The 27634-nt window shown below is 38.1% G+C and overlaps 1 protein-coding gene across 8 annotated transcripts in view; it reads left to right on the top strand.

The window, feature by feature from the left end:
• The window catches only part of TSC22D1 (TSC22 domain family member 1), a 102508-nt gene that overhangs the window by 37209 nt on the left and 37665 nt on the right, over positions 1–27634 (top strand). Inside the window, exons 3-4 of one of the 8 annotated variants that reach the window (XR_012671759.1) lie at positions 2892–3151; positions 7313–7334. The exons of 3 other annotated variants lie outside the window; for them this stretch is intronic. Coding sequence is in view for 1 of the 5 variants with exons in the window: in XM_075139422.1 (XP_074995523.1) it covers positions 7313–7346 (34 nt within the window). In the remaining 4 variants the exon portion in view is untranslated. 4 more of the 8 variants (XR_012671752.1, XR_012671786.1, XR_012671755.1 and 1 more) reach the window with 4 other exon arrangements.

The raw sequence follows: 27634 nt of genomic DNA, 5'->3' as shown, positions 1-27634 counted from the left end.
ACATGTCTGTATATAGGAATCAATCAGGCTAGTATTTTTGATAGCTAGAACACAAAAATTACCAACTGGATTTATTCTTTAGAGTTCAAGACAAGTCTGTCCAAGGGAAGAAAGATGTATGAAAGGATAAAAAATAGAAGTAAAGGATTCTCCCTTGGGAAGAAAGATGTATGAAAGGATAAAAAATAGAAGTAAAGGATTCTCCCTTTCTTGGAAAAGGAGAGATACTATGACCTTGATGTAAGGAAAGGAATTTAAAAACAAGTTATTCCTAACAGCATGTTTCAGATTGATCTTCCATAAAGTGTTTTGTTGTTCAGCTGTTTCCATGAAGAAAACACCAATGGACAAAGTCATCATAAATGCTTTTTTTTCCCCCTTAAATTTTATATTGGAACTTTGTCTCTTCTACGGAACTGCTACATGAATAGAATAAGACCAAGTAATCCTCTCTTGTACACCCCTGAAACTTCAATAGGTGATTTCATACTGTGCAGTATATTGAAGGTGATCTGGAGTCTTTTTTCCAGTGAGTAGGATCTTTCCCTGGTGAAAAAGGATTTCTGAAAGGCAGCCTTATCTTGATATTACAGAGGCCCTAGGCAGATTCTTGTTTGAAAAGAAGCTGCAATAAGCTGCTTCATCTGGGTTGATTTGCTCTGATACCTTCTGTTGCCCTGAGCTGGAAAAGAACATTGACTTTGGAAGTGTTAGTAGTGTTTGTAGGCTTCAAAGCATCACCTGAAATTAAGCCTATAATGTTATATATGGCATTGTAGTTATGAACTGTAAGTAACAAGTATTAGCAACTTGGAAAGTTCCTCAGATTCAAGGTATTGCAAGTTATCCGGTAAAAATAACCTTCTATTCCCAAGGGAATCTTAAGAAGAAATGTGCTTTTAATTATACTGTCCTTTTATGATAGTTTCTTCGCCAGTAACTACAGAGCAGTAGAAATTTGCATTGAACATGTTCTGTTTATTATATTTTAGCTTCTTTTATTTTTATCTTGTATCCTCTACCTTACTGGAAGAGGAGAGTATAAACGTCATCCTGGAGACATCTGTTGGCCAGGTACATTTATGTGAGTGTTGGTCAGTTACTCTTTCCAAACAGAAAGACCTTCTTTCACAAAACCATGCATGTGGGATGAAAAGACTGAACCTGACTCTCTGACTCTCTAACTTTGAAAGTTGATCTGAAATAATCAAAAAGGCAATGTTTTGTCAAATTGAAAGCTATAGGAGCACATCTTGGTCTCATGTTGTTGAAAAGTCATGAAATTCCACTAAAAGACAATTAATCCTATTATTTCTATAAAGTAGTCTTGCTATTTAGAGCAAAACTTCTTACCTTAGATTGAGATACCATCACCATATTCCATGTCCTCAGAGGAACCAAGAAGTAGAGTATCTTTCTGCACACCCAAGCAGTTTCTCTGGAAGAAACTTGTTGATTTTTCTGTTTTAATTACTGTAGGATATCAGGTTCTGTCCTTGATGGCTTTATCTGCCACCTGTTTAAAAAAAAAAAAGGAAATTTTCCCATCTGCTATTCTAACTGCAAAAATTAAAGATGCCTTTTTAAAAATATATTATTGCTGTGGTTTTAATGACAAAACCTAGCTTTTTTTCCAACTCTCCTTGTATTATTTGGAGCACAATGAAGGAAAGGTTCTTTGAGGAGCGGAAAGCTTATAATTGAAAGACACATGAGATACCTAACCATATAAAGCTATTTTGTTTAGGTGTGTACTTTAAAGGAGAGGATGAAGAAACACCACCAAAATTGCTCCAAAATGAATTAAGTGTAATTGCATCAAACATAATGAGTAGCATGCCTTCTTGGTTAGCTATTGGATCATACTCTACCTGGTGTCTTGAGAGCAATGAAGAGCACTGCAGCTAAAATGATAGCGCCTCATCTGAGGCACACAGCTTAACAGCTAACCTATGTGCAAATACCAGACGCTGTGATGCAAAAGGTATAGCAATGGATAATAACCAGTAAACGCATACATAAGCAGCTATGCATATAATTGTGTTTTAAGTCCAGTGACTTCTAGTTCTGTTTTGTTGCATGTTGGCTCCATGCTACTGATAAAATTTCACAGGAGTCTTATCATCTTTCAGGATTTGTGAAGAAGAAAATTTCAGCATTATATTTTTGTTCTTCAAGTAATGACAATTAACTCCTAGGACATCTAGGTTTTCAGGAAAAAGGAAGAATATTCTAGAAATCAAGAAACCTGATCCAGGAACTTGAGTAGGTTCTTAGCTTCCACTAGGTTAAGTCAGAGGTTGTCACAAGAGCATTAAACTGCTGTCAGTGTTTGATTGATCTGGTTTTGCGAATAAAGTAAAAGACTTGAGATTGGAGTAAGACCTTTACAGAGGAGTTGGGGGTGGGGTTAGGAAGTCATTGCTGAGGGAAACGTTCAGGTAAGTATTATCGTTTCTTCTTAAAGAGATTATGGGCGGACATTCACTCCATTACAATAGATGCCATTTTTAATTCACTTGAGAGAAAGTGAACAGAGGAGAGATTCGGAATTTTTTTCCAAGAAATGAGCACTTAAGGGTTTTTTTTATCCCCTCCCCTCCCTACATCTACTTGTAACAAACTGAGAGAACTTTCTGGACAGAACACCTTATGATTGATCTCGTCTATTGGTACATGTCTTAAGTCTTGAAAGTTCACAGCTCAACACTTTGGGTTTTGGTTTTTTTTTTTTTGGCATCAGAGCATGAAAATACTGCATGTCTATTACTCATCTCTTGTCATCCTCCCCTATTGCAGTGACTATGTGTATGTCTCTGTGTGGCAGAAAATGAGGGAATGCAAATCATTATTCAAGAAGTTACCAACTAGCACTTTTCCTTCCCCTCCAGTCTTTCTGCCTCCCTATCCTGGAAGTATGGAGTCTCTGCCTCAGCCTACGGCTTCATTCTTTTTCCAGCTGCCCACAAAAGTAAAGAACCAGTGTGAGAGTTTGAAGAAAGAATCCGCTCAGAGGACTGAGTCTCAAGTGAAAGCTCCAGGTTGCAGACTCAGAAAGAAACTTCCTTTGGGGAAGGATCTGCTTCCAGGATTTGCTCGTCTCTTTTTCCCTGGGCAAACAGAGTTCTTGAAGCAAACAACAGGGTTGCAGGTAGGTAGGGCCCCTTTGAACTGCCATCCGCTCAGGTGTGAAGGATGGACTTTATGCTGTTTCTCGATGCTTTTTTTTGTTGATGTTGTCTTCCAGTTCTCTAGGCTGAGAGAGGGAAAGAGTGTGAGCAGTTTAAAGAAAAAGTGGGGGGGGGAGAGAGAGGAGAAAAAAATATCCTGAGCACTTGGAAAGAATGGTTTTTTTATGCCTCTGTGTAAGCTTCCTGTCCATGGGTCATATTTGTACTTCAGTTCTTTGAAGCACTAATGACATTCTTCGTCTGACCCTTTTCTAGACAGGAAACTAAGTCAAGAGTAGAAACTGGTGGCTGGGGCCAAGGTAAGACCGGTGATTGTATATGGCCCATAGCCACACAATTTTCATCTCCTCCCTGTCTCTTTACACCAGTGCTAGGTTTGAATGCACAGTAAGGTGGAGGCCACCAAATGAGTTTGAAATCCAACTTGATTCCCAGCACTGAAAAAGTTCGCCAGTTCTAAATGTGTAAATACGTTCTTCCTTCAGAGGAGCCTGTGGCTGCTGGGTTTAAGTCCTGTTTCTTTGTCCATGTGAAAGAAATAGACTGGAACACCCTGATTAAAGGGATGTGCTACTAACCCACATGATCGGCGATCCCTCAGGCCCAGAGAAGGGGAATCAGTAGAATCAGCTCAGGTAAATTCTGCCTTTCTCGCTTCATGCTGTGCAGAGCAACAAACTCTTCCTTGCAAACATCGGTAGCCCACAGTCAGACCTTTCTTTCTCCAGCTATATCATTGCTGGCACAGGAAGTTTATTCTAAATTTCCTTTTGATTTTTAGCAAAAGGAATCACTTGAAAACTGGCAATGAAATTCTAAGGAGATTTTACCATTCCTCTTTCATGCTGAGTTGAAGTCATTTGGAACTATGTTACGTGCATTATTACTTTGGTGCATCTTGTGACTCTTCTCTCCCTCTTCATTCCCTCCAAATTGCTTCAGGACACCTTCTAACCTTTATACTGCATCACAAGCCTTCAGCAGAAGATCTTGAGAGCCATTTATGTTGCTGGAAGATGACTGGGTTTGGATCTTGACCTTCCTTAAGCAGGATCTCCTGACAAAAATGGGATTGGGAAAGAAATGACTCCTTTTTCCATCACACAGAGCCACCCTAGAAATGGAGGCCTAGGCAGAAAATTACTTCTAATGCATCATTCTTTAGGAAACTTGTTTGGCCTCCCATGGTCCTTTTGTTACAATGTCATAAAGTTGTCTTTTATAAAACTTAAACCTGGCATCTTCCTATCTGAAGACCAAGTCAATAAATCCAAGTTTGAGAGTTTACAGGTCTAATAATGTGATCGGATCTTGCTGTCCCCTGCATAGGAGATGCCACGTGAATCTGTGAAACAGGGTTCTGCTGTGGTTCAGACTGTTCTATTTGTAAAGCCTTTTCTAGTTATAGTCCATTTAAATGATTAGAAATAATATTAATAAAGCTTCTTGTGAAAATGGTATTAATTAGGCTTCTACCTCTCCAAGTTTACTTTAAATTTGAGCCAAAAGTGTCACAATGGCAATATGGGCAGTACTGCATCTTTTGAGATTTCCTGTGGTTTTTGTGTCGAGAAAAGGTACATTGGAAGTGTCGAGAGTTATGAAAGAGGAAAAACTTACATTTTTTCTTTAAGAGTGAAAAGTTATTTGTTAGAAAGCAGAAAGCTTTTAATTGTTTTCTCCCTAAGGGATTCTATAGTCAAACTTAATTAAATGCCTTGCGAGATCTCAAATAAAAACCTTATGTTTGGTAATAGTGAACAACACACGCACGCCCACGTACGTTTGTTCTTTTCGCTATAGGAAATTAGTTTTGAAGAATAGGAGTTACTTTTAATGTTCAGATTAGGAAAGGGGAAAGCTTTGTTCTGAAGCTGAGTATGAGGAGGGGTGGCAGGAGGGTGAACCAGACCCTCTGGCAGTAGGTGAAGAGCACTTTTATTTTCCTGTTTTCTGCTTCTGGAAGTTGGAGTAAACTAGCCAGATGTTTGTGCTTGAATCCAATTCATTTCTTAAATCGGTTACCACAAAACATTGTTTTTTAACTAATGCCTAGATCTTTCATTAAATTCACTAGCATATTTAAATTGTTGAACAGTCTTAACGTAGCCCTGAGGCTACTGCTTCATGGCAGTTGTGACTTCTTACTATGCTGGAATGCATTGCAGTTTTAGGACATTCTAAAAATAATTGTTCAGATGGTGCTGTTTAAGTACATACTTATGTAGTGAGCCATTTTCACTGGACTTCCTGAAATTTGGCTCTCTATTGGATGGCTTTTTAATATCCTTCTTTTGCTGTGAATATCAAACTTCTTTGTCTTGCTGCTTCTGTGGTTATCGAGTAAAATGCTAAATTTATAACGTGGTATTTTTAGAAAACTGATAGTCAGATGCATATGTTAAGCTATGCAACCACAGTAACACTTGTGAAGTTTAAAGAGAAATCAGTTTAACTCTAATGTATCAAATTCAATACTTTTTTTTAATATCTGGAAATATGTATGTGATGACCTTAAAATTGAGTAGTTGTTACAGGTGTAGACATGAATTGTGTGCTGAACAGGAGTAATCTAGAAGGTATAAGCTGAAAATCTATGAGTTTCAGAAATAAATACTAACATCTGTGGCTAGAGATCTGTGCCAGTAGTGCTTTTAGTTGAAAATATCTGTTTTTCCAACTTCTAGTCCATTTAAGGTTTGATATCTTTTGTGCCTTCCTTAATAAGTATACTTGCCTCAGCCACAGTTTTTGGTCATTTTGTTCTGTAATATAAGGTAAATTTAAGACCATTAAATACTTACGAACACTAAATACTTACAGTAAAACAACAGGGGCACTGAGAACTGTTTCTAATGTTATTGTTTCAGTTGCTAAAATGACTTTACTCTCCCCCTCCCCCAGTTACAATTAGGAAAACAAAACAAAACAAACAAAAAAAACCTGTTGCTATTCTACAGTCAGTATTTTGATACTTCTTGTCTAACAGCATTGTGTTAGCATATTGCTATCATGCTCTGAGTCTTGCAGCCGGAATCCTGGGTTCTTGATACATCTTTAGAGCCATAACTCCTGCCTTTGTGTTATTAAATAATAAAGATGTCTAAAACCATTTTCTTCTTGTTTATATTGTACTTGACATAATTGTATGAGTATCGAGTAACTCTTCTGACTGACTCCAGAATGCCAGGAAATGTGGAAAAACCCCATATGATTTTAGAGGTTTTTAATCCCCAATACTAACAGAATTTCACAAAATAGACTTGCAGTGTTCCTATTTCTCCTCTTTCTATTCCCTTTAAGATTCCTTGAGCATTTGAGCTACCTAACTCACTTCACGTAATCCTTTACATCTTCTTGCCCAGATGCCAACTCCTTCTAATTGTTTCATAGCCAGTCAATAAAATCCTGGCTGTTGACAGCTCATTTTTTCCTCTCCCAGAAGAGCTATCTTGTTTAACCTGAAGGATTTGCTTTCTTCTTTCCATGTTCTATCCACCCTCTGTGGCTTATGTTGCAACTCCTTCTCTGTTAGGGGATGCTTTGAGAGTGAGGAAGTATTCTGTAAAGATCAGGAAGTTTGGGGGAAAATCTTGCTAATGTTGCTACTTCAACCAGAGCTAAACCTGTCATTTGAGTGAGAGATGCTTTGTCGGTTTAAAGTAGTTTAAGGAAGGGAGATGTATCAAAAAAGTGTTCCTTTTGTAAACCAGAAAATGATGTTGATTTTATAAATGAGAATAAAGAGCATAGGTTCTGGGTTGTTTGTATTCCCTTGCTTTACAGTGAGGGAGGTGGGTAACAAAACATTAACAGTTTTCCATGAACTTCTGAAAGCCAGACTGGTTCCATCAGCAGTGGCGTGCTGCAAATTGGATTTCATTTCTCCAGTCCTGTTTGCAGGGCATTGGGGATTGAGCAGGTAGCAGTGATAAAAATCCTTTTTCAGCTCTTTTTTTATTGAGGAAAATAGATTGATACCTTGGCTTGCCAGACCTCTGTTATTGATCCCTGAAAGAATGAATGCGATTTAGGGATTAGTTTAGAAAAGTATTTTTAATTGAAAACTGGAAAAAGGCATTCGCTGAAAGCAATGGTAACAAACGGTTGAACCCTTCCAGTTTTGTTTCTTGCATGGACTTTATGAAGAATTGACGGCTGCACAGCTCCTAAGCCAGGTCCATAAGTTGATATCAGCAACATGAGGTGAGTTGGTGGGTTGTTTCAGGAATTGTTGGGTTTTGCTACTTAACCTGGGTTGTCTAAATGGCATGGAAGGCATGATGAATTAACTATTTAAAAATGGTTTTGAAGACAATATTAAGTTCGTGTTTCTTCTCCTGATGACAGTGATGCTCCCTTGATCACTTGCTAATTTTTTTGAAGAATATAAAATTGCTGTTCTAATCAACTGTCCTATATTATTTCATTTCCTTGATCCACTCTCACTCATGGGTGGTTTTCCTTTTCTCTTTCCCTGGTAGAAACTGATGTTTCTTGCTTTTTCTATGTACTGATCAAGTAGAGATCAGGAAAATGTGTGGGTTTTGGGCTTCTGTTACAGAACAGTAAATGAAGAAATCTGTCTTGCACAAATGGGTATCACTTTTATGGGGGCAAAATAATTTTATTTATCCTGATGGACAGTTGTAAGAGATTGCATAAACAGTTAGCAAGGCATATGGCTTGGGGTGGTTTTCTTCTTAGTAACTACTTCAATAATTTCAACCTTACCAGTATCTGACCCCCTCTTGCCAAATTCAGATAAAGATATCCTCTGTAATTCTGAAGTAAATAGCATTTGAACAAATAATGAAACTTGTATGATTATAAATTTAATGTGATAATAATAGACTTTTGAAAATTGAAATGTGATTTAGATAGATTTCCCCAAAATTTATCTTTGTGGTGACTTGAACTGAGGTTTATGTATCATAGAATATTTATCATAGAATATTTATCATAGAATATTTATCATAGAATATTTATCATAGAATATTTATCATAGAATATTTATCATAGAATATTTATCATAGAAATACCTCTTTAGAGTTCACATTAAAATCTCAGTAATATTAATATAGAAAGATTGCCAGCAAATGTAAAGTGCTATTGAGGAAAAGCACTCTTCAGAAATTAATATCACTTTAATTTTTACAATTATTGGCATGGCATAGAGCGAAATTAACTGTCTCTCTTTAGTTTTAGCTTTTTTGGTGAAAAATGAAAAGACATGTCAAACAATGCTATAGAGAAGCTGTAGATTGAATGGTAGATCAGCATATTTTCGTAGTTCTAATACTAGTAAAAATACAATAGAATTTTCTGCAGCTTACGTGCTTTTTTTCTGTATGTTACCTTGATTAAAATTGATTTAACTGCCTAGGCAGCATGAGCTTGCAAACTTTTTGCTTCTTGTTGGTAGGAAACCTTTGTTAAAAACACCAGGTAAAATACACTGTTCTGTACTGTCTGCGTGGGGCTACAGGAAGAATGGAAAGACTGTTTGGATATGTCTTTTTGAAGAAATTACTGACAAAGAAGATTCTTACCTATTTTTCCAAAGCTTGGTTCCCTATGGCTAGGGGAAGGCTTAAGGCATAAAATCAGTAAATCTTGGCTCCTTAAGGTAGAAGTTTAATTCTGTTCTCCTTTGTTATGTTGTCCCACAATTGTATATCCTGGCATTTACCGGTGAGGGAGGGTATTATAGAAGGCTAGGAAATACTGTTTAATGTGGAATATAAGTGAAGTAGCATGTGAATGTGAAACATGAATCTCTGAGAAACGGTGGAAATACCTTGAACACACATAAGCCATGACTTGGGAGAGCATCCTTATCCATTCAAGCGTTTCAGGGGAATTTTCACACACCTGCTGCTGGCATGTGTTTAGAACTTTTCAGAATAGTAAAATTTGAAAAACTTTTTAAAATGTTTTCCTGATCTCTGGTAGTACTTTGCATTACATGAGAAAGCATGAAAAACTAATTTGCAAGATCCTTGAGTACGTGTATAAACGATGGAGAGATGAAAATCAGAGTGAAGCATGTAAGAATAAATGGAGAACAGCTGACTTCAGCACAGTTGCTGTGTACAGATGGGGTGTTCCTGGGTGACTTCAGGACTACAGAGAAATTGAGGCTGAGTCAGATACTGGAACAGAGCAGGAATTGGAATAACAAGCAGCCAGCTAATATAGAAACTCTCTCTTAACAGGCAGTAGACTTAACAGAAAATCACTTGCAGCAGCTGATCTTCCCCCCCCATAACACTAGTAAAGTCTGGACTCCTATAGATTTGTAGCTTGTGTGGTTAGGTTCTCTGGTGTCTAATAAAGTATAAGTGCTGATTTGAAGCTTTATTATGCGTTGGGCACTGGTTATGTTTATCACCTAATGGTGTCTAAAACAGTTGAGTTAATGCTGCAGCTCTTTTTTAAGGAGGAAGTAGGGACAAGTTATAAGGGCTGCTGGACTTCTCCATTTATTTTTATGTAGCTTTTTAAGAGCTTGTATATCTTCGGCAACTGTAACCCTCTGTTGGATCTGGTTGAAATTAGAAATAGATTAGAAAATTTGATAGGGACATGAGAATGGGGACATTCACAGAAGGAACTTGTTAGTTCCTTTCCTAAAAAATTAAGAGTAGTTGTAAAAATGAGAATGTGCTGTAACAAACTTTTTAACTTTTCATGTGTTAATCTCTTTTCAGTTTTAGCCGTATAGTATCCTAGAACGCAACTAGTATTTTTCATACATTACTTAATTGATCTCTGAACTTTTTTAAACAGTGTTTACAAAGCACCCGATGAAATTATTTTCTTTCAGTATTTTAGGGAACAGTAATGTTTTCTTCTGTTATGTATTATGCTGAGGAGTGTTCCAAGAAGGGATTTCTGTATTGACATTTTTGTTCCCTTTGTACTTGCACAAGGGATAGTCTTATAAGTAGCTGTTCCCTTGTATTAATGCTAAATTTTATCGCATTTTTTTTAGCTATTCTTCCCTATACTTGCATTAGCTTTGGAGACTTTTCCCATCCATCTCTATTGAAAGAGTACACTAGTCAGGTCTCTGTAATACTTCCTTTTTAAGTAGCTCAGAACTGTTTTTTTAATAAAGCAGTTTTGCAAATGAGAAAGATGAACAGTAATACTGCATTTGTTCAGACAATAAATGTTTAAGAAAAATCAAGGAAACTTTTGTCCCCATATCAGTCCTCACTTTGTTCTCCAAAAATACGTATTACTTGGAAGACTTGAATGTATCTCCACGGCTAGCAGTCAAACCAGTGCTTCCAGTATGGCAGTACTTCAGCTGCAGGGTGTTTTGCTTGTCTCTCCAGGTCATCTTAACACCCAAACTCCTGCTTGTAGTTGAACTTAAGTTATTGTTTCAGATTAATTTTCTGCCTCCTTCAAAGACTCCTTAAAATTGTAATCTTGGTGGCAATATAATAGTGATACAAAGGGCTATGCTCCTTGCCCATTCCTTATGACCTTTCAAGTTAAACATTTTTCCAAGGGCTTTAACACCATGTATGAATGGATGAGATAAATCTAGGATCTTCACTTGCCTTTACAGTTAAGCAGTGAATGGCTTATATGGCCACATTTTGTCACCCTGGACTACCATCTGTTTTGTGTCCCTCTTGGAGCGCCTACTGTTTGAAAATCTGGCTTGCTTTGTGATTCAGTGTACTTTATAAAGAAACTCTCCTTTCTGCCTTTATGAAAATACTGAAGTATGTGCAAAATGTTATGACTTGACTAGCTGTTCGTATTTATTTCTTTGCACAGAGTGCAGAATTATAGATTGGAGATATTTGAGAACCACAGTGTGTAAGGCCATTGTTCAGTGAATAGTCTCACCAGTTTGATTGGCATGTGATATTCTAAGGACACTCCTTCTTGGAACATTTTTTATGTGAACTGCACTGGAGTAAATCACGTAGTGACTGGCTTTCTGCAAGACAGGTGTTCTTGTTGCCTGAAGGAACTCTTTCCTGCTCTACCTAAAAGCAAATACAATAAAATTGCCAGAGTCCTGTATTTCTTTCCCCCTTCTTCGCTCCTGTGTTTCCTCTTTAATTTCTGGCACAATAAAGAGATTTTATTTGGCAAACTTCCCTCACCCATCAGAGAATCCTTGTAGGTTCGATAAACCTGGAAAATTAATTGCTTTCAATATGATCCATAACCTAATTCACGAAATACACTAATCTTGATACTTAGAAAAAGCAAGCCTCGACCTGTATCAAAATACAGGAATTTACCTTTTAACCTAGAATTATAGTGATGGTAATGTGCTATGAATGCTGTTTCCACCTTCCCCCTCAAATCTAAACTTCTGTTTAGTCTGTATAAAATAATTCAGGATGTCATTTTTTCTCCTTTTTCTCTCGATGCCAAGAAGGAGACTTTGGTTATTAAATGAGACCCATGGATAGTATTTCAATACAAACATTAATTAATTTGGTTTATAAGGCAAGAGTTTTTATATACACCCCAAATGAACTTGAGTTTCCTAATTTGCACCCAAAGTTGAAAATTTTTCCCTCAAAATTCTGACGTAAGCATAGGCTGTTATACAAGGATTTCATCAAGACAAAAATCCCAGTAAGGTGGAGTTTTGAGACCTATACTATGAAGTACAATATCATAGGTGATACAATATTTCTTTTTCTTTTTAACATGATACAAAAATAGTTATGTTCAAAGACTGGGGATTGTACCCTGGTGTGTTTTTTTTTTTTTTTTACCCCATAGCTTGAGGTTTTTTAAAAAGGAATAATTTGGACTTGTGAGTGGTGTGAGGCATTGCTAGTGAAGACCACCTACTTTTAATAAGCCCACTGCTCTTCTTGCCTAGTTCCTGTCTTATTTCGCACACTGATCCTTTTTTTTGACTGGGTTTGTAGTAGTGTCTTCCTCCTGTAAAGGTAGTAGAAAAATTTTTTTTAGTTAAACATTTAAAAGTTTGGTTTTTTTCCTCTGCTGTGCTGTTAGTGGCAGCTTCAACTGTCAGTTTGTGTTAGCCTTTTGCTAAATTAAAGCATTCTTACAGGTAAGGGAACGAAATATCTATTTTTAGTGTTTTATATAAAATTTCATGCTCTTGTATATAGAAGAAATCAAAATAGTATATTTCCAACCCATGAATATTATCTGTGTAGGGGTGTGGTTATATATACACAAATATGTGTATATCAGGTTACAAGGGGATCTGTAGTTGAACAACTATATTGTGTATTTTTTTGCACTGAAGAAGAGTTTTGGAGATGGTACTGTATATTGTGTGACATTTATATTGAAGGGTGAAAGAAAAGTGGTAAATTAAATTCTGAAGTCTTAAACTTATTTAAAGAGCTGCTTCATAGCACTAGACGCTCATAGTGACCTTTAAAATGAAAGCTAAAACTAAAATAAGCTCAAACTAAAGCAACTAATGTGATTGCCTGCAGAAAGCTAAGATAACGAGTTCTGCAAGGATTCCAGAGGAAGCTGTTCCTTTGGTTATAAGGATGCAGAAGACTACTTTTAAAGTGAGGACATTCAGTGAGCTTCAAAACCATCACTCTTGGTACCTTTTTAAGTGCTCAGTAAGTTAAAAGCATGAATTTATATCAACTCCAAACTCCTGCAGCATGTAAGAGCATATTGGAGTATCAGGTATATTCTTTTGTGCAACTGAGATTGTATGTCTATATCTGTCTTATCTATATAAATAGATACATAGATATGTCTAACATATATATTTCTATAGATAGATACAATGTGCTGGTGCAGAATATCACTTTTGTAAACAGCTTTGTCTGGGGACTTAGAACTTTAATTTCTTCCTTTTAATGTTCAAGTCCATCAAACCCAGCATCTAATCATTAAATAGATAAGGGCTTGAAAATAACTTTTGCCCAGCCTTTCAAAACAATATTATTATACTACATTTATCTAGTTGATTACACTAATGTGTAAGTGAATGGTTTTGTCCCTGCAAGGAGCGGTGATCAGTCACTGCAGCGGTGGTGCTCCTCTGTCACTAGATAGGGCTGTACGAAGCTTTTTTTTTTGCTGTTACTCCTATGTGCTGCTTTTTTGACTTGACCTGAATGCTCTTGCCCTGTAAGGGCAGTGAGGTTTAAATGCTGAGCACAGACTGATTAACAAGGCATTAAGTCAGTTAATTCTTTCATTTTTAAGTAAAGTATTAACATGGGTTTGGTGGTCACTGATTTACATTTTGAGTAAAAGAGATGGTTTATGTAAGCAGTATGGATTTTTAAACCATTTGTGGTGTTTGTTGGTTTTAGTTCTCAATCTTAAATTGTGAAATTTAAAGAAATAAGTTCCTGAATCTGCTTGCTCATGGTAGCTATTGCAGTGATGAAGAACAGATATGTTACTAACTTGTTTGAAGATGAAGGCTGTAAATGAATATGAAGAGCGAGCAAGCGTGGTTCAGAACAAGTATTTGTAAATGTGTTTTTTTAGAAGGGATTTCCTTGTGTTACAAACACTAGCTTTACTTATCAAAAGGTGGCTCTGCCACTCCTATGGCTTAGTACCTGAGTGAGCTAGCTCAGTAAAAATTGGAATAAAGTGGGCTAGGGCTTGAGGAAGGTGGAATCATGTCCTCTAGAAATGGTAATGAAATAACATGACCCGCAACTTAATTTTTCAGTACTTTCTAAACTTTAGATACAGTGGATTTGAGTATTTCTCAGTCACAACCATAGCAGTATGTAAGATCAAGACCAAAGGTCCCACTGGAGGGGGGGAAAAAATTATTGAAATCCTTTTGCTTTAGAAGTGGATTCGAATGCTGAAGTGGCTCTCCTACTTTTGTGTTGTATTTACAAGAGCATCAACTCAAGATTGCTATTTTGAGGAGATGCCTTTGTGTCCTGAGGCCATCTATAAAACGATTTTTCATAAAAAGATCTTTCATTCACCTAAGAACTCAAGAGGTTTCATTAATACCACTTTAATTTCCTGTTTGTGGGAAGGACGTAAGATCTCTGTATGGCATTAACAGAGGACCTGTTACTGCAGCCTCCCTGAGAGGTGGCTAGTGAATTTTCAAGGAGATGTGGTCTTTGGATAGACAGGTGCTGTCTAACGCTGTTACCAACTCGTGGTACCTTACCTTTTAGGCATCTGTGTCTTGATTTATGCTCTGTGAGCTGATGTGCCCTTGAAGAGCATGTTGGTATTTCTGGCAGACATAGTTGCCTGTTGTATTTTTCTTGCAAATTATGGAGTAGGAGTACCTTCTGACTCTAAACACGTGCTTATTTGACATCACTGTTGTTTGAAGGATGACAGTCCATAGGGCAGCGCTTTTTCCCCAAATGCTGTGTTAAGCAGTCCTGCTAGTGCTGTTAAAAGGGTCTGTTCAGACATCTCAACTGGACATCTGGGGGCTCTCTTCCTGGGGGATATTAACAGCTTTTGGGTTATACTAAACCTGTTTGTTACAGTGTGTCGGAACAGGTGGTGTAGTTTGCTGCATGTGTAGGGAGAAGCGAGACACAGGCTTCCAGGAGAGGCTATTCCTGGGAACTCCTAATGATTGTGTAAGGACTTGGTACAGTAAACGCAAGTGCTCCAGGTTTATCTTGGTGCCCCCCCCAGCTGTGTATCTTTTGTGTGAAAGGCCATTATTCATGTTCCTGGAGGCCAGAATAAGATAGAGGAGTTTATTGCTTGCAGATGGTGCTTCACATGCAGAAATACGTGCTTTCTGCTAGTACAGATACATGACTTAAAGAACATCTTACATAGCTTGGTCTAACTTTTAAATTGTTTTTGCTAACACAAATCTGAGGCTGGAGTTCTTGTTTTCTACCAATCCTTTTTCTAGAGCTTATTTTGATGTTACATAGACCAAATAAAATTTCTTAGCAGATTAGTTGTTACAATAAAGGAACCACAATTTACTGAAGTAATTTACTGAAGTCTTGTTGACTGCCTTTTAAAATAGGACTGAAAGTATAAGTGAGAATAGGAAATGGTCTTTGAGCCATAAAGACTTTGTTTTCCTTCTGTCATACATATACTTTGAACTAAGTACTGCACTCATGATTTTACATGGAAGGAGAATCTGCACAAAGAATCGTTAAAATAATGTTCATGTAAGTATAACAGATACTTGATGATGTTAAGTTAGTCATTTCCTCTGTAACCTGAGTGGTGAAACCATAACAGTTTGACTAGGGATTTTTAAATTCGTGTTTCTCTGATCAACAACATTGAAATTGATGAAATTCTCTTAATTCTTTCTGTAATATTTCCTTCTGAGAATTTTAGGCCATGTGTAACTGTTACGTGTATCTAAAGATACCTTCTTGAAAGGCCTCTCTTTATGCCTTCGTGTTTTTATCACAGTGATATCCAAGTTCTAGCATAACCAGATGTGCCGGGACTTAGTGTTAAATTTGGTCCAACTTGTTATTTTGGTAATGGAATTAAACCAGTACAAATTTGACACTATTGCATTCTAATATTAAAATTATCCCAGTAGATCAGTACGAGAGTAGTTCTCCATTGACACTGATGGTGTGTGCTTTGTTTCCCTTCTTCTTTTATTGTTATATTGCAAAATAATGTGGTTTTATGGTATGATTTAAAAACCTATGACTGTTGATCTGAGTAAGCATATGTAATGTATTTAAAAGAATCTGTCTGTCTTGTACCACTTCCTCCTGTATTCCCCGACTCTCCCTGGAAAAATTCAGAGACGCATTTTAACATGAAGATGGAGTTGATGTGTAGTCCATTATCCACAGAGACTTCAGGCCTGTATGATGCCAGGTACTGTCATTGTATAAATATTAAATGTGTATTGTTTCATAAAACTATTTAACCTGAGGAAGTGATTATTTAAATTAATTCTTCTACTGGGAACATGTTTTTACTAATGCAGTGCATGTTAAGTAGATATCGTAGGGCTGGAGAGGTAGGGAGTTGTGTCCTTTCTCCTCAGCCCTACTCTGTCGAATTCTTGCATATGCTTTAAAACTTCGAGTGTTGCCTTGGAAGTTTCCCCCCCCCCCCCCTTTTAAAAAGGGTAGCAATATTACTCTGTTTTGGCTACCCACTTCCACTTGGTGGGTACGACATCCTTCTTGCCACTTTTTCCTCCCTCTACCCCAGCTGTTATAATGTGGGCTTTACAAGCAAAGTGAAGCTTCCGCTCATGTTCAATACAGAAAAGATATTCTCTGTCCTAGAAACTTCACAAACAGTGCTAACAGGTCAGTGTTTGTGCAAAAGCGACTTAAATCCATTGTATATTCTCTTGCGTGATCTTTGTTGTATATCCTCGTGTGGATTCTTTGCACTTATGTCCATGTTGAGCTGTAGGCTGCTAACAGGGATGCCACAGCTTCCCCAATAATAGTACAGGTGAGAAATCAGTAATGATGAGGGAAGGATCAAACCAAAAAAATAAGGCGATGTATGTTGGGAATGACTGTTATAACCTAAGCATATGGTTGTGTGGGTGGCCATAGACTTTCTGAAGCTCCATGCTTAGAAAACCTGCCTAACTAATATTTGGGTTAATCTCTAGCTAGTAGAGCATTCAATTTCAGACATTTGGTAATCAGAATTTTTGTAGTCTCACCCACCACTCCAAATTCATATAATTCATCTGTCTATTTTAAACGTGTCTCTTGTGGAGCAGTTCTAAAATTACCCACTGTTTTGACCTGACAGTAACAGGAATATGTGAGCTCCTCCTGCTGCTGTTCAGCTGGTGTATGGCTGCTTACACTATTCAACTGAGAGGATACTTCTGCATGGAAGAATGGGGCATTTAAAATGCTACACTTCTACTGTATATTTCACCTTTCTATAGCTGTGACCGACGGGGTTTCCGTTCATCATTGCAGTGATGAGAGCTTGACTTGTTCGTTAGGCAAGGTGTTCAGAACCCCTCACAGAAATTCAGCTGTTAAAATGTTGCTCCCTGTATAAACCCTGCAAGACCGTTTGCTTGCCCTTAGTGGGGTTGCCCAGCCATGCGCCCTCACTCAGCTTGTCTGGCGCAGCTCATTGCTCTCTCGGAATATGAATTGTTGTATGATTTCTTGCACAAGGGAATGCACCATTTAACATCAGCGAAACTCATGGAGGGGGCGTTAGAGTATAATTCAGTAATAGTAGCTGTTTTGCCAGATTGTAAATTATGTCATTGGGATCAAATAATTTGGAAACACTGAGGTTTTAAGTCAAGTAAAAATAAAACTCTGCTTTTCAGAGAAAATAGAAGTGAAGAGGGATCTGAAAGAGCTATCGCTCCATGTATTGGTAGAGAAGGACAGAATTAGGATTGCTGGAGAAGGTAATATGTGGGATGTGATGGAAGAGGGCAGCTTTTCAGTTGTAACATAAGAAGCATAGCCCTGGTTCGTCTTTGTCTGTTCCTCTTCCATTTTCTGACTAACTTTTTTTTTCTCTTGTGCATTAGCAGATTTGCATCTTTGCAGCTGCTGTAGCAGCTAGTAAGGAGAACCGAGTTCCCTTACCTTCTAGGCATAAAGTGGTACTTTGCAAATTCTAGATAATGGCTTTAGTTTTGCTTCCTCTACCTTGCAGAACTACTATATAATTAAAACTTCAGCTTTCCTGTCATCTCCCATACAACCCAAACCTCCCATGCTTTTGAATCTCTTTACAGTTCCAATCTTTTAAATGCTAGTGGTGAATGAATTTTTTGTCATCCGATGATTTGGATAATTTATCAAAAGTTTAAAAAAATCTGTTCAGTGTTAGTTTTGTGTGTAGTTCTGTGAATTGTGAACTAAAAGAGTTTAAAATCATTTGTTTGCTGATAGGCAGTGCTATGCAAACACTGTATGGTAGATAGTCCAGTTGCTTAGCAATAACATTAACAGTCATGAGTGTTTATAAAGCAAATATAATATGATATGGTCAACAAGGTATGTGGTGCTTTTTGTATTACTAAGTGTCCTGATAACTGTTGGAAAACGTTTATTAGGATTACACATGAGCAAGCACCTGACACTTAAGAGCAACAACTTCAGTAAGTAAATCTGATAAATGATGTGCTTGTGTTTTTTAATCTAAAACCCCACAACTTAAAACAAGTGGTGAACATGATGATTTTCCAAACACATTAGCTTTGAACTTTGAAATGTTATTTTTATGGCTTCGATAAATACTCTTGGAATAGATTTGGATGTCCAGTCTGGAAATACTAAGGGTGATAGCTTATGTGATCAAAAGGCTCGTCTCCACGCGCACAGCGAAGCTGTGAGGCGCAGCGGCAGGCGGGGGAACCCCAGTAACCTTGTCAGAGAAACGAGCCCCCTGACCTGGCTCCTGCCAGGGCTGTCACTGGAGATCATCAGCCCCAGGGACCTGGGTGACAGCCACTTGATGAGTAAATGGAGAGGCTCTGCGGGGTCAGTTTGCAGAATGGGAAGGGGGGGTGGGGGGTAGGGTCACCCTGGGACGACTTAGGGGATGCAGGAAAGAACATTTTGGGATTGTACACAACTCAGCATGGGCTGCTTAGGGGAGGGATCAAGGTTGGGGAAAGGAGGGGTCAGGGTGATTTTGGGGGAAGGAACAACTGTGGGGAAAATAGAGGGGCAAAGGGATAAAGTGAGCTGGTTGTGTGTAAGCAGGTGGCTGGACAGTATGCTTGTCTGGCCATGCCCTGCCCTGATCAGTGCAGTCTGGCCTGTCTTCTCATGAAAATCTATTTCTAATTGTTGGATAAGGGGCTGTCTTCTATGTGTGTCTATGGGGGTCTCAGTGCCAGCACCTAGAGGCAGACCATGGGTGACGGGTCTGTGTGCCCGGGTCGAGTGAGGGTGCATGCAGCGGTGTGTGATCGCTAGGGACTATCAAGCTGGACTAGCCAGCAAGCGGCTGTGAAGAGATTTGGGAGCGGCTGTGAAGTCTGGGCAAAACATGTGTGCATCTGCGTGAGACAGCTGGAGGAGCTGGCTACTGGAGGAACTGGGGGTCCAGGCCAACTGCTGGGGGGACTGTGGGGTCTGGGGTCTGGTGAGACCCCTGTGTGAGTGTATATCTGTGCATGAAGTAACCAGAGGCAAGAGGCTCCGGGGACCAGCTGCTGGCTAGACTGAGGGTCCAAGGCCAGATCCTAGAGGGATCCGTAGTGAGTGTGTCTGTGTGTTTGCGAGGGCGTCTGAGTACCAGCAACTGGAGTGGGGCCACAGGGGCTCGTGTGCCACGTGCGGGCAGCTGGGGAGACCGAGGGCCTGGGGCAGCTGCTAGGGAGACTGAGAGCGAGCCCAAGGCCAGTTACAGTGGTATCCATATCATCTGTGTGTGCATGCACACACGTACATATTCTCCTAATAGACTTTAACCCTGATCAGAGAGGAGCAGGAGGAGGCTGTTAGTGCTGCTTGTGTTTACCCAAGTGCTGAGTTTGTGTCGACCTGTGTGGCCAGCCGTGTATGTATGTGCTGTGCATGTGTTTTTGTGTGCGTGCCTATGGGGAATGTGTGCTCAGCCTTGCTACTGGGCTGGACCTTGGGGCAGGGAATTGGGGCTGCATCGCCTCTGTTGAGCTGCTGGATTCGGCAGCTACTAATAAAGGGATGTGGGTCTGAGAAGAGATGCTGAGGCTCTTTGAAAAATCTCTCCTTATTAAACCTCAAACTGAACATCTGAGATCACTTACTTCAGGAGATACTGACTCTGGTTTTCATATGTACTGTGCTGATGAAAAGCTTAAGAAACTTAGTATAATGGAATAGTGGAAAATTATTTTAATGTAAATATTTACAGATGCTGTGGCTTCCAGAAAGTCATAAGTTTGAGATTACATAATTTGTAACTAACTTTGAGCATATATCATTTAGAAGATAAAATTTGGTTTAAAATACAACTTTAAATGGGCATACTGTGTTTGACAGCATTGTTCCCTTGCTAGACCTCTACGAAGTGGATTTTCAGACTGTTCATGAAATCTTTTTGGTAGCATATTGTCATTTATTTATTATTGTTACACTTTGTTTTTAGACTACTTAGGCAAAATTCAGGGTCCTAAATCTGACCTTGAAGCCGTCTGCCCACATGTGTCCCCTAGAGAAAAATCAGACAAGCAACTGGATTGTCTCCAGTTCCTGGGATAGTCCTCTATTTTGATTTAGTGGAGGTTGCAAATCACATTAAACCTGTAAAAAGTTTCTCCATAATGACGTAAAAAACTTAATCTGAACAAAAGCCATCATTCATAAAAGTTTCTAGATACTTAAACTGTTCTTTAGTAATATTGTCTAATCTTATGTAAGTTGACAGCTTTTAAAAAATATTTTGTTTTGGTGAATTCTCTCAGCCACCTATTTGGCTGGAGGAAATAACCACCAGACACAAAAATAAAAAATAAAAATTAAAAAAAAACCCAACAAACAAAAAACCCAAAGGAAAACAAAAAAAAAAAACAAACAGGAAAAGTGGAAAGCTACTTGCAGTAATCATGTGAATAAATGTTTGATGCTGTTGTGGTCTATGGAGCCTCAGATATTTTGCTGCAAGGCTGCTTCAAAATGTCACAGGCACTGCGTAAATAGGTTGCTATTGTATTCAGCCATATTGTTGTATGTACGCAGTACAGACAGTACAGACACACTTGTCACCTTTTTTTTTATTTTTTTTTAAAATATGGTCAGACCTCTGAAGAAGCTCATGTTAGACACTTGGCATCATTCGAAGATCTCATCTATTTTAAAGCAACTGATGTAGGGGAAAAACGGGGAATGGTTTGCTTTGTGTGTGTGTACTCCTAAAAAAACTGAATGGCTTGTGCTATTTGAGGGACGGTATGCAGCCTACTAGCTGAAGACTGATGTAACACACTAGAAAAGAGAGTTAAAGGTCTCTGATATCTTAATGTGCAGTGTGGAATAAATAAGTCAATGCAGTATATAAAAGCTGAGGGGGTTACTGAATCTGGAAAGAACTGGTTTAAGTTAAAATCTATAGGGTGGAAAGGTGTGTTTGCCTGCCTCAGGAAGATGGAAGGAAGGGTCCTCTGCTGAATTTAAGATAAAATTTAGATTGAGTTTTTGAAACTAGAAGAGAACTGCCTCATCTTTAATAAAAGAAAAAAATATATATTAATTTCAGCAGAGGAGTCTTTTGGAAAGAATGTGTTATGCAAACCAAGTTTCCAAGGAGTCTGTAGACAAAACAAACTTTAAGGCTTGATATGCAAAATGACTCGTGTTCTAGTGCAATTATTGGAGTGTGTATGTATTATCAATAAACTAGTATAAAGGATTATATGAATCTTTGAAAAAATCTTTTTGTGAGTGTTGAGAAAGATTGGCAGTCAGCCTTGTGTGACACCAATGTGTTGGAAACAAGATCTTGTAGTTCAGATGACCTGTAAAGTTCTGGATCTGGTCTTTGAATGAGAGTCAGATCTTTGAGAGTGGTGGGAAGGTGTCAATTCTGGACAATAATGAATTGATGAAATAAGTCTGGTACCTGATTTTGGTTTTTGTTTGTTCGCTGAGGATCTTAGTGGGCACGTGTCCTTTCAGTCTTTGTCCATTCTTCCACTATGGATACACGGTGCTTTTTATTTTTGTATTGTTTCCTGGCTTGCTTAGCAGGTGATGACTCCTGCTCATCGTTGGCAATTGAACGCTGTGGCTCCATTATAGGATTAAATCTTTGATTCAGAAGTCATTAGCTTCATCCTCTTTGACCACTAAGTACCAAAATAAATGTTTTCCATTTTATATTCTGTTAGCTTCTACAAGATACAACTTGACTTCTAAAGCATGTTAGTATTTAATCATAATAAAAAAAGGGTAGGTCCCTTACCTGAATACTTAGATAAGGACTTTTTTTTGTCTATGTAGTGTCTGCTTACTGATTACTCACTTTAAAATGCAAAACATCGGGGTATGGGAACAATTGTCTGCAATGATTTTGGATTCAGTTTCATGATCATATTTTCCCTTTTACTTGTTAACATGCTTGCATGCCTATTCCTGCCTTCACTGATCTTATAAAAGCTATCGGCTCTTTCCTATTCTTGCTTGCCAAAAAGTCTTAAGCTAAATTAGTTGATGAAAATGTCTCTATTCTGCTGATGCTGAGTCAGAAGTGTTTATTTAAAGATGATGAATTTAGTAATCATCAAACCATGTTTAAATCATCAGGAACGCTAATTATAGATAGGCTAACCTATATTTCTGAAATACTTAATGACTTGAAGCCCAACTCCTTCTCGCTTCACTTAATAAATGCATTGGTTTCAGTTGGAAATGGGTGACTATAATTCACAGAAGACAAAAGTAGTCATCATATAGACGAAAACATGAAATGTGTATCCCATGATATGGGGAGGAGAGAAGCTGAATGAGATTCTCATTCTTTTCTATGCTCTTTAGGGTAAAAAAAAGAATAAAAATCTTTGAGATTCTTTATGCGGTATACATAATTATGACTATTTTGTGTTGATGATGCTATCCTGTGTTTTGGTATATTCTGACTATAGCTCTGCCTTTCCGACTCTGCTAACTTTTTTCTTAATTCTCATGTTTTCTGTTGGCATTTTTATTAGCTAATATTTGAGGATCATACTGTTGATTATAGCTAGTGTGTTTGAGAGTCAATTTGAGGAAGAAAACAAGTCTTCCATTTAGCTTAACAATTTATTCAACACACTGTTTCCAGTAACTATTTATAGTGGTAGTATGCATCACTGGCTAGAGTAACTTTGCATTGAAAGCTAATTCTGAGATGCAGCTATTTTAGAGAAGAATGAAAAGTCTCCAATTTCTTCTGTGTGAAGACAGGGAGACAGTTACTGAGGTAAAGCTTGAGTCTAAAACTGTGATCATTCAATTTTTGTCCATTACATGTCATGAGGAAATATCCAGATTGTTGTGTCTTCCTTTTGCTAATCTGGAAGTTCTGTTTTCTTAATGATTGTGAAATGTAGTGTAATGGTCTTGCATACTGATGTGAAGCAGCGCTATTTTACTGAAAATAGAACCCTCTTGTATTTTCAGAGACCAAAATGCCATTGTTTCTGGTTTTGCTTTTAAAATTAATGGAAACCTGGATAAGAAAAAAGGGAAGGAGATGAAAGAATTTTAATGGCTGATCAATTTAGGTGAAGAATCTGTCCCATTGTGCATGATCTGCTTTCAGAAACTGATCACCAATTGTAGGGAAAAGTCCTGTTTAATTACAATCAATTGAAAAATGATTCAGTACAGCTTTCTAATGTGGAAGCATTTGAACTTAATGGACCCCGACATGTTGTGCTAACTGGTGATAAATATAATTCATGCAGAGCAGGCAGGTACAATTACTCTTACTTAAGTTACTGTTAGTGTGTCTGTATTCAGGGTGTTTATGAATATTCTTACATCAAGTTTTAAATAGAAATAATGAGTCTGATGGGCTCTACTGGTATAAACAAGGTCTTAAGCAGACTTTATTTTTGAAAGTGGAACGTAAAATAAAAAGAACAAAAACATATTTGACTGTGAACAAAATGGATGTGGTTTATGGGCTGAGGGAATTCTTTTTATTGCTGCTGTGACTTTAAGTTATTTTTCCAGTAACTATAGGATTACAGTGGCTTCAGGAGAAATGGTATAGATGGCATGTGAGATCAAATAATGCTAAATTTTCAAAATTGGTATTTCCCACAATTGCTATGGGAAATTCTATCCTGTTAATGAAGATAGATTCAATATGCCACTCTTGCTGATGAAAAGCAGACTTACTCAATTGCCATGGACGATGTTATATGCATTGCTACAGCTCTCCTTTCCTTGCTAACCTACCCCTCCAAGTTTAGTTTTAATATGGATGCATAAAGGTGTCGTAGGAGAAGAGTCAGAGATCACTCAGACAGATCTGAGCTAGTAGTTTATTGAGTTCTAATCAGTAAATTTAGGTATGTGAAATATTTAATAAGTACAGATGGGTTGGTGGTCAATACTCTACTACACTTAAAGTTAGTACGGGATACAAAGATTATCGTGTAAGCTTACTATACATGTCTTCAATGTTACATGCATACAAAAATGTCACCAACCCATCGATGCCTGGTGTCAGGTAAGGGATCTCTCAGCCTCGAGAGGTGACCTTGAGAGGCGTCCCTACTCAAGGGGAGATCACAGCTGTGCAGCCAGCTGCTATGGAGGGAGAGCTCAACAGGCCCTGATGGCTGCAGATATTTATAGTGTAAAGTGGTTGATTTGTAGTCAGATTTTCACTGTGTTAATGCAGTTTTGGCTGCTTATCAGCCCAGTCTCTAGCCAAAACGAGTTTTTTTTTTGTTTGGTGCTGAGTTCTCACCGATAGCCTCACACAATAGGATTAACTTTGATTAGGCCTACTTGCTGAGTGTCTGCCTGGACCAAAGTTCAGTTAGTTCAAACAGGAGGACTGCATCTGTTATAAAAGGTAAGACTGTCTTAAGATGTTTCAACCTTCTGAGAGCTTTGGGAAAGAAATGATTGTGAACAGTGATTCCCCTGAAAAGAATGGGTTTATCAGAGGTTTTCTTTAAATCCTTCCCAAGATTCAAGGATCAAATATACACACATTTTCTGATACCAAGTGCGAGCCTTCTCTTTTAACGTTTGGAAAAAAGTAGGATTTTTATCTTGATGATGGGAAAAACCCAACTCCCAGCACTTATTATCTAATTCTCTTCAGTGAGTTCCTGTTGTGTCAAATTACCCATGTGTTTTGTTTTGTTTTGGTTTTTTTTGCTGTGACCTGAATCTCTCAAAACTTTGTGACAGCAGGGGATTGTCACCTCATTAAACTTTTGTATGGCTTTGGAGCCTGGACAGTCCGTGTTTGAGAACAAATGAGTCTGAGCATTGGAAGAATGTTTTGTGCCTGTGTAGAGTCCCAGATCATAACTGCCAAGTTTAGGCAACTGCTTATCTTTGGGCTATTCTTAACCTCAGCAAACATGTATTGCAAACATTTCTAGCGTGTCTCTAACCTTGCTGTCAGAGCTCAGTCTGGAGTACAACTTCTAGCATAAAAAAAAAGGAAAAATTCGTCATAACTTTGTGACCATCAAGTTACTGAAATAGTAGAAACATTAGTCTTTAACTCTGTCCTGGTTTCGACTCCGGGTTAAATCACAACAAACTCGTAGAAGCTATAGAAGGACATTCGGTTAAGCGTGTGGTTACTATTGGCAGTCAGTGCAGGCAGGAGTGCTTGGGATTCAAAAAGTAACTGGCTCTTAATAGACTTCAAAAATACTTCAAATTGTAGTTGCGTTAACACAGACATTTTGAGAATAATGTTAAATGGGATGATACAAGGTTAAGATATGTCTCCAGTTCATTTATATAGTCTTAACACTTCACGTACTCTTTCTTCTGTGTTTTTTTCTCTGAACTGTAGACGTCAGCAACATTCATTTATACATCTCTTCAATTCATTTCTACATCTTTTAATTTCAATGTTTCTGTTCTCCTTTTCTGCTTTATTTTGCTTTGGAGTTCCAGAAGTGACTGCAGAGACCAGTATACCCACTGAGTTATTCATTAAATCTATATCTCTGCACTTTAACAAACTCTTACTGGTGGTTTAATTCAGGCAGACTTAATCTAAACATTTGGACTGAAACAGTGTTTCATCATGTGATATGTTATTAAGGAAATAGTCCCAAGATACACAGGTGTTGGACTTTATAAAAGTGGTCATTTGAGTGTTACAGAACCAGCACCAAAGCGTATAAAAATCATTCAGATTCTTAGGCAGGTTTTTAACATAAAGTTAAGAGCAAAGCATTCTAATTTTTGCCTGCCTTTTTTAAATACTACCTATAGCTGCCTATTAAACAGATTTGGCATTTTTAAAATGGATTCTACTTAGTCTTAAGTCTGGAGATTTCAGAGCATTAACATTTTGGATCAGTGTCGTGGGGTTGTTTTTTAGATAAGATCTCTCTTGCCAGTTTGGATATAGCCGCCTTTCAATGCTGTCTGCACTCTGGATCATGACATCATACCTAATTACAGTATAATTGTTTGTGACCGTTGTTTTTAAATACATAGTTGGATCTTATTAGTGTGATCTGGTGGTACAGTTACACTGTCTTGAGTTCTTGAGGTTTGTGGGTGGTTCGGAGCTAGAACCTACTTGTATTTACATTTGCAAGGCAAGCGAGCAGGGTTTCATCTGGGACAGTACTATAGAACCAGTTGCCTTCTGTGTGACTGATGTATTTGGTCCTCTTTTCACTGTTACTTTTTACTTTGATATTCCGCTTCTCTTCCCCTCCCCCACCCCACTCTACAGTTCAAATTTAATTTGGGCACTTCTGGAAAGGCTTCATGTACTGAGTTTCTTGCTCTCTTCAGCTGCTGCCTTGTTTACCCTCGCCAGTGGAAGACTGAGGGAATGTGACTTTCCTCCTTAAAAACATCCAGGAGGGAGAAGAGTTATTTATACTTTTTATTTTTCAGGCTGGTATGATTTCTTAGCTTAAACTGTTGCAAGAAAATGTGCGTGACATACTAAAGGCTACTGCTGTTGGAGAGCTGAGAGTCTGGTTTGGCCTCCAACCAGGAGTGCAAAAGCCAATAGCTGAAGTAACTTTTAAAATATAGCTTAATATAAGGTACGTTCTGAGGAGTTGCTTGCTGTACTTCTGTAACTGTACTTTTGATGAGCCATACAGTTTCTCCTGGTTCTCATATCCTAGAGCTGTAATACTTTGGGAACCAATTGCTAGTTCTTCTGATGCTCTGTTGTTTTCCTTTCTGCTGTTTCAGAAAATAACTCGTGCTGTTTTAGTTGGGGTAGGGGATCACAAACACGTGGCCTTTGCTGATCTGAATTGCAAGGTCTGCACCGTTTTTGTTTACTGCTCTTCAGCAGTCCTAAGGCTGAGTCTTTCAGATGGCATCTACCAACTTGTGGTGGTCTGTCAAGGTAGTAGTGCCCGTGAACTTTGAGCTCTGTCTATTCTTGTTCTATTGCTTCAGAAGACAACCTGATGTAATTTCGAAGTTAGCCCTCATTTGAACAGGAGGTTGGTCTAGATGAACTCCAAAGAACCCTTCCAATCTAAATTTTTCTATTAATCATTGGTTGGTAGCACCTACTGAGTGGTTTCCAAGGCTTCCATTCTAGCTACTTCTCTTGATCGCTTTTTTCTTTTTATTGGACCTGCCGTGTCATTACTTGCTGCCATTCCTTGAAGATATAAACTTCAGTTCTCTAAGTTGTAGAACCTATAGCAAAAGACATTTCGTCAACTAGGAATACTTGCCCTTCGGTATTCCTCTTTGTGTGTATCCTGGACAAGGTCCATTTTCAGAGGGTTTTCTTGTAATTTCATATGAAGTAGACAGTAGAAAGAACTCAGCTACTTGAGAAAGTAATCAGGAAAACTAAGCCAATTCACTAAAATAATTGACTAAAAT

Source organism: Calonectris borealis, chromosome 1 (assembly GCF_964195595.1).
Source record: "Calonectris borealis chromosome 1, bCalBor7.hap1.2, whole genome shotgun sequence".
Taxonomy (NCBI): Eukaryota; Metazoa; Chordata; class Aves; order Procellariiformes; family Procellariidae; genus Calonectris; species Calonectris borealis.
This window is presented reverse-complemented; position numbering and strand designations above follow the sequence as displayed.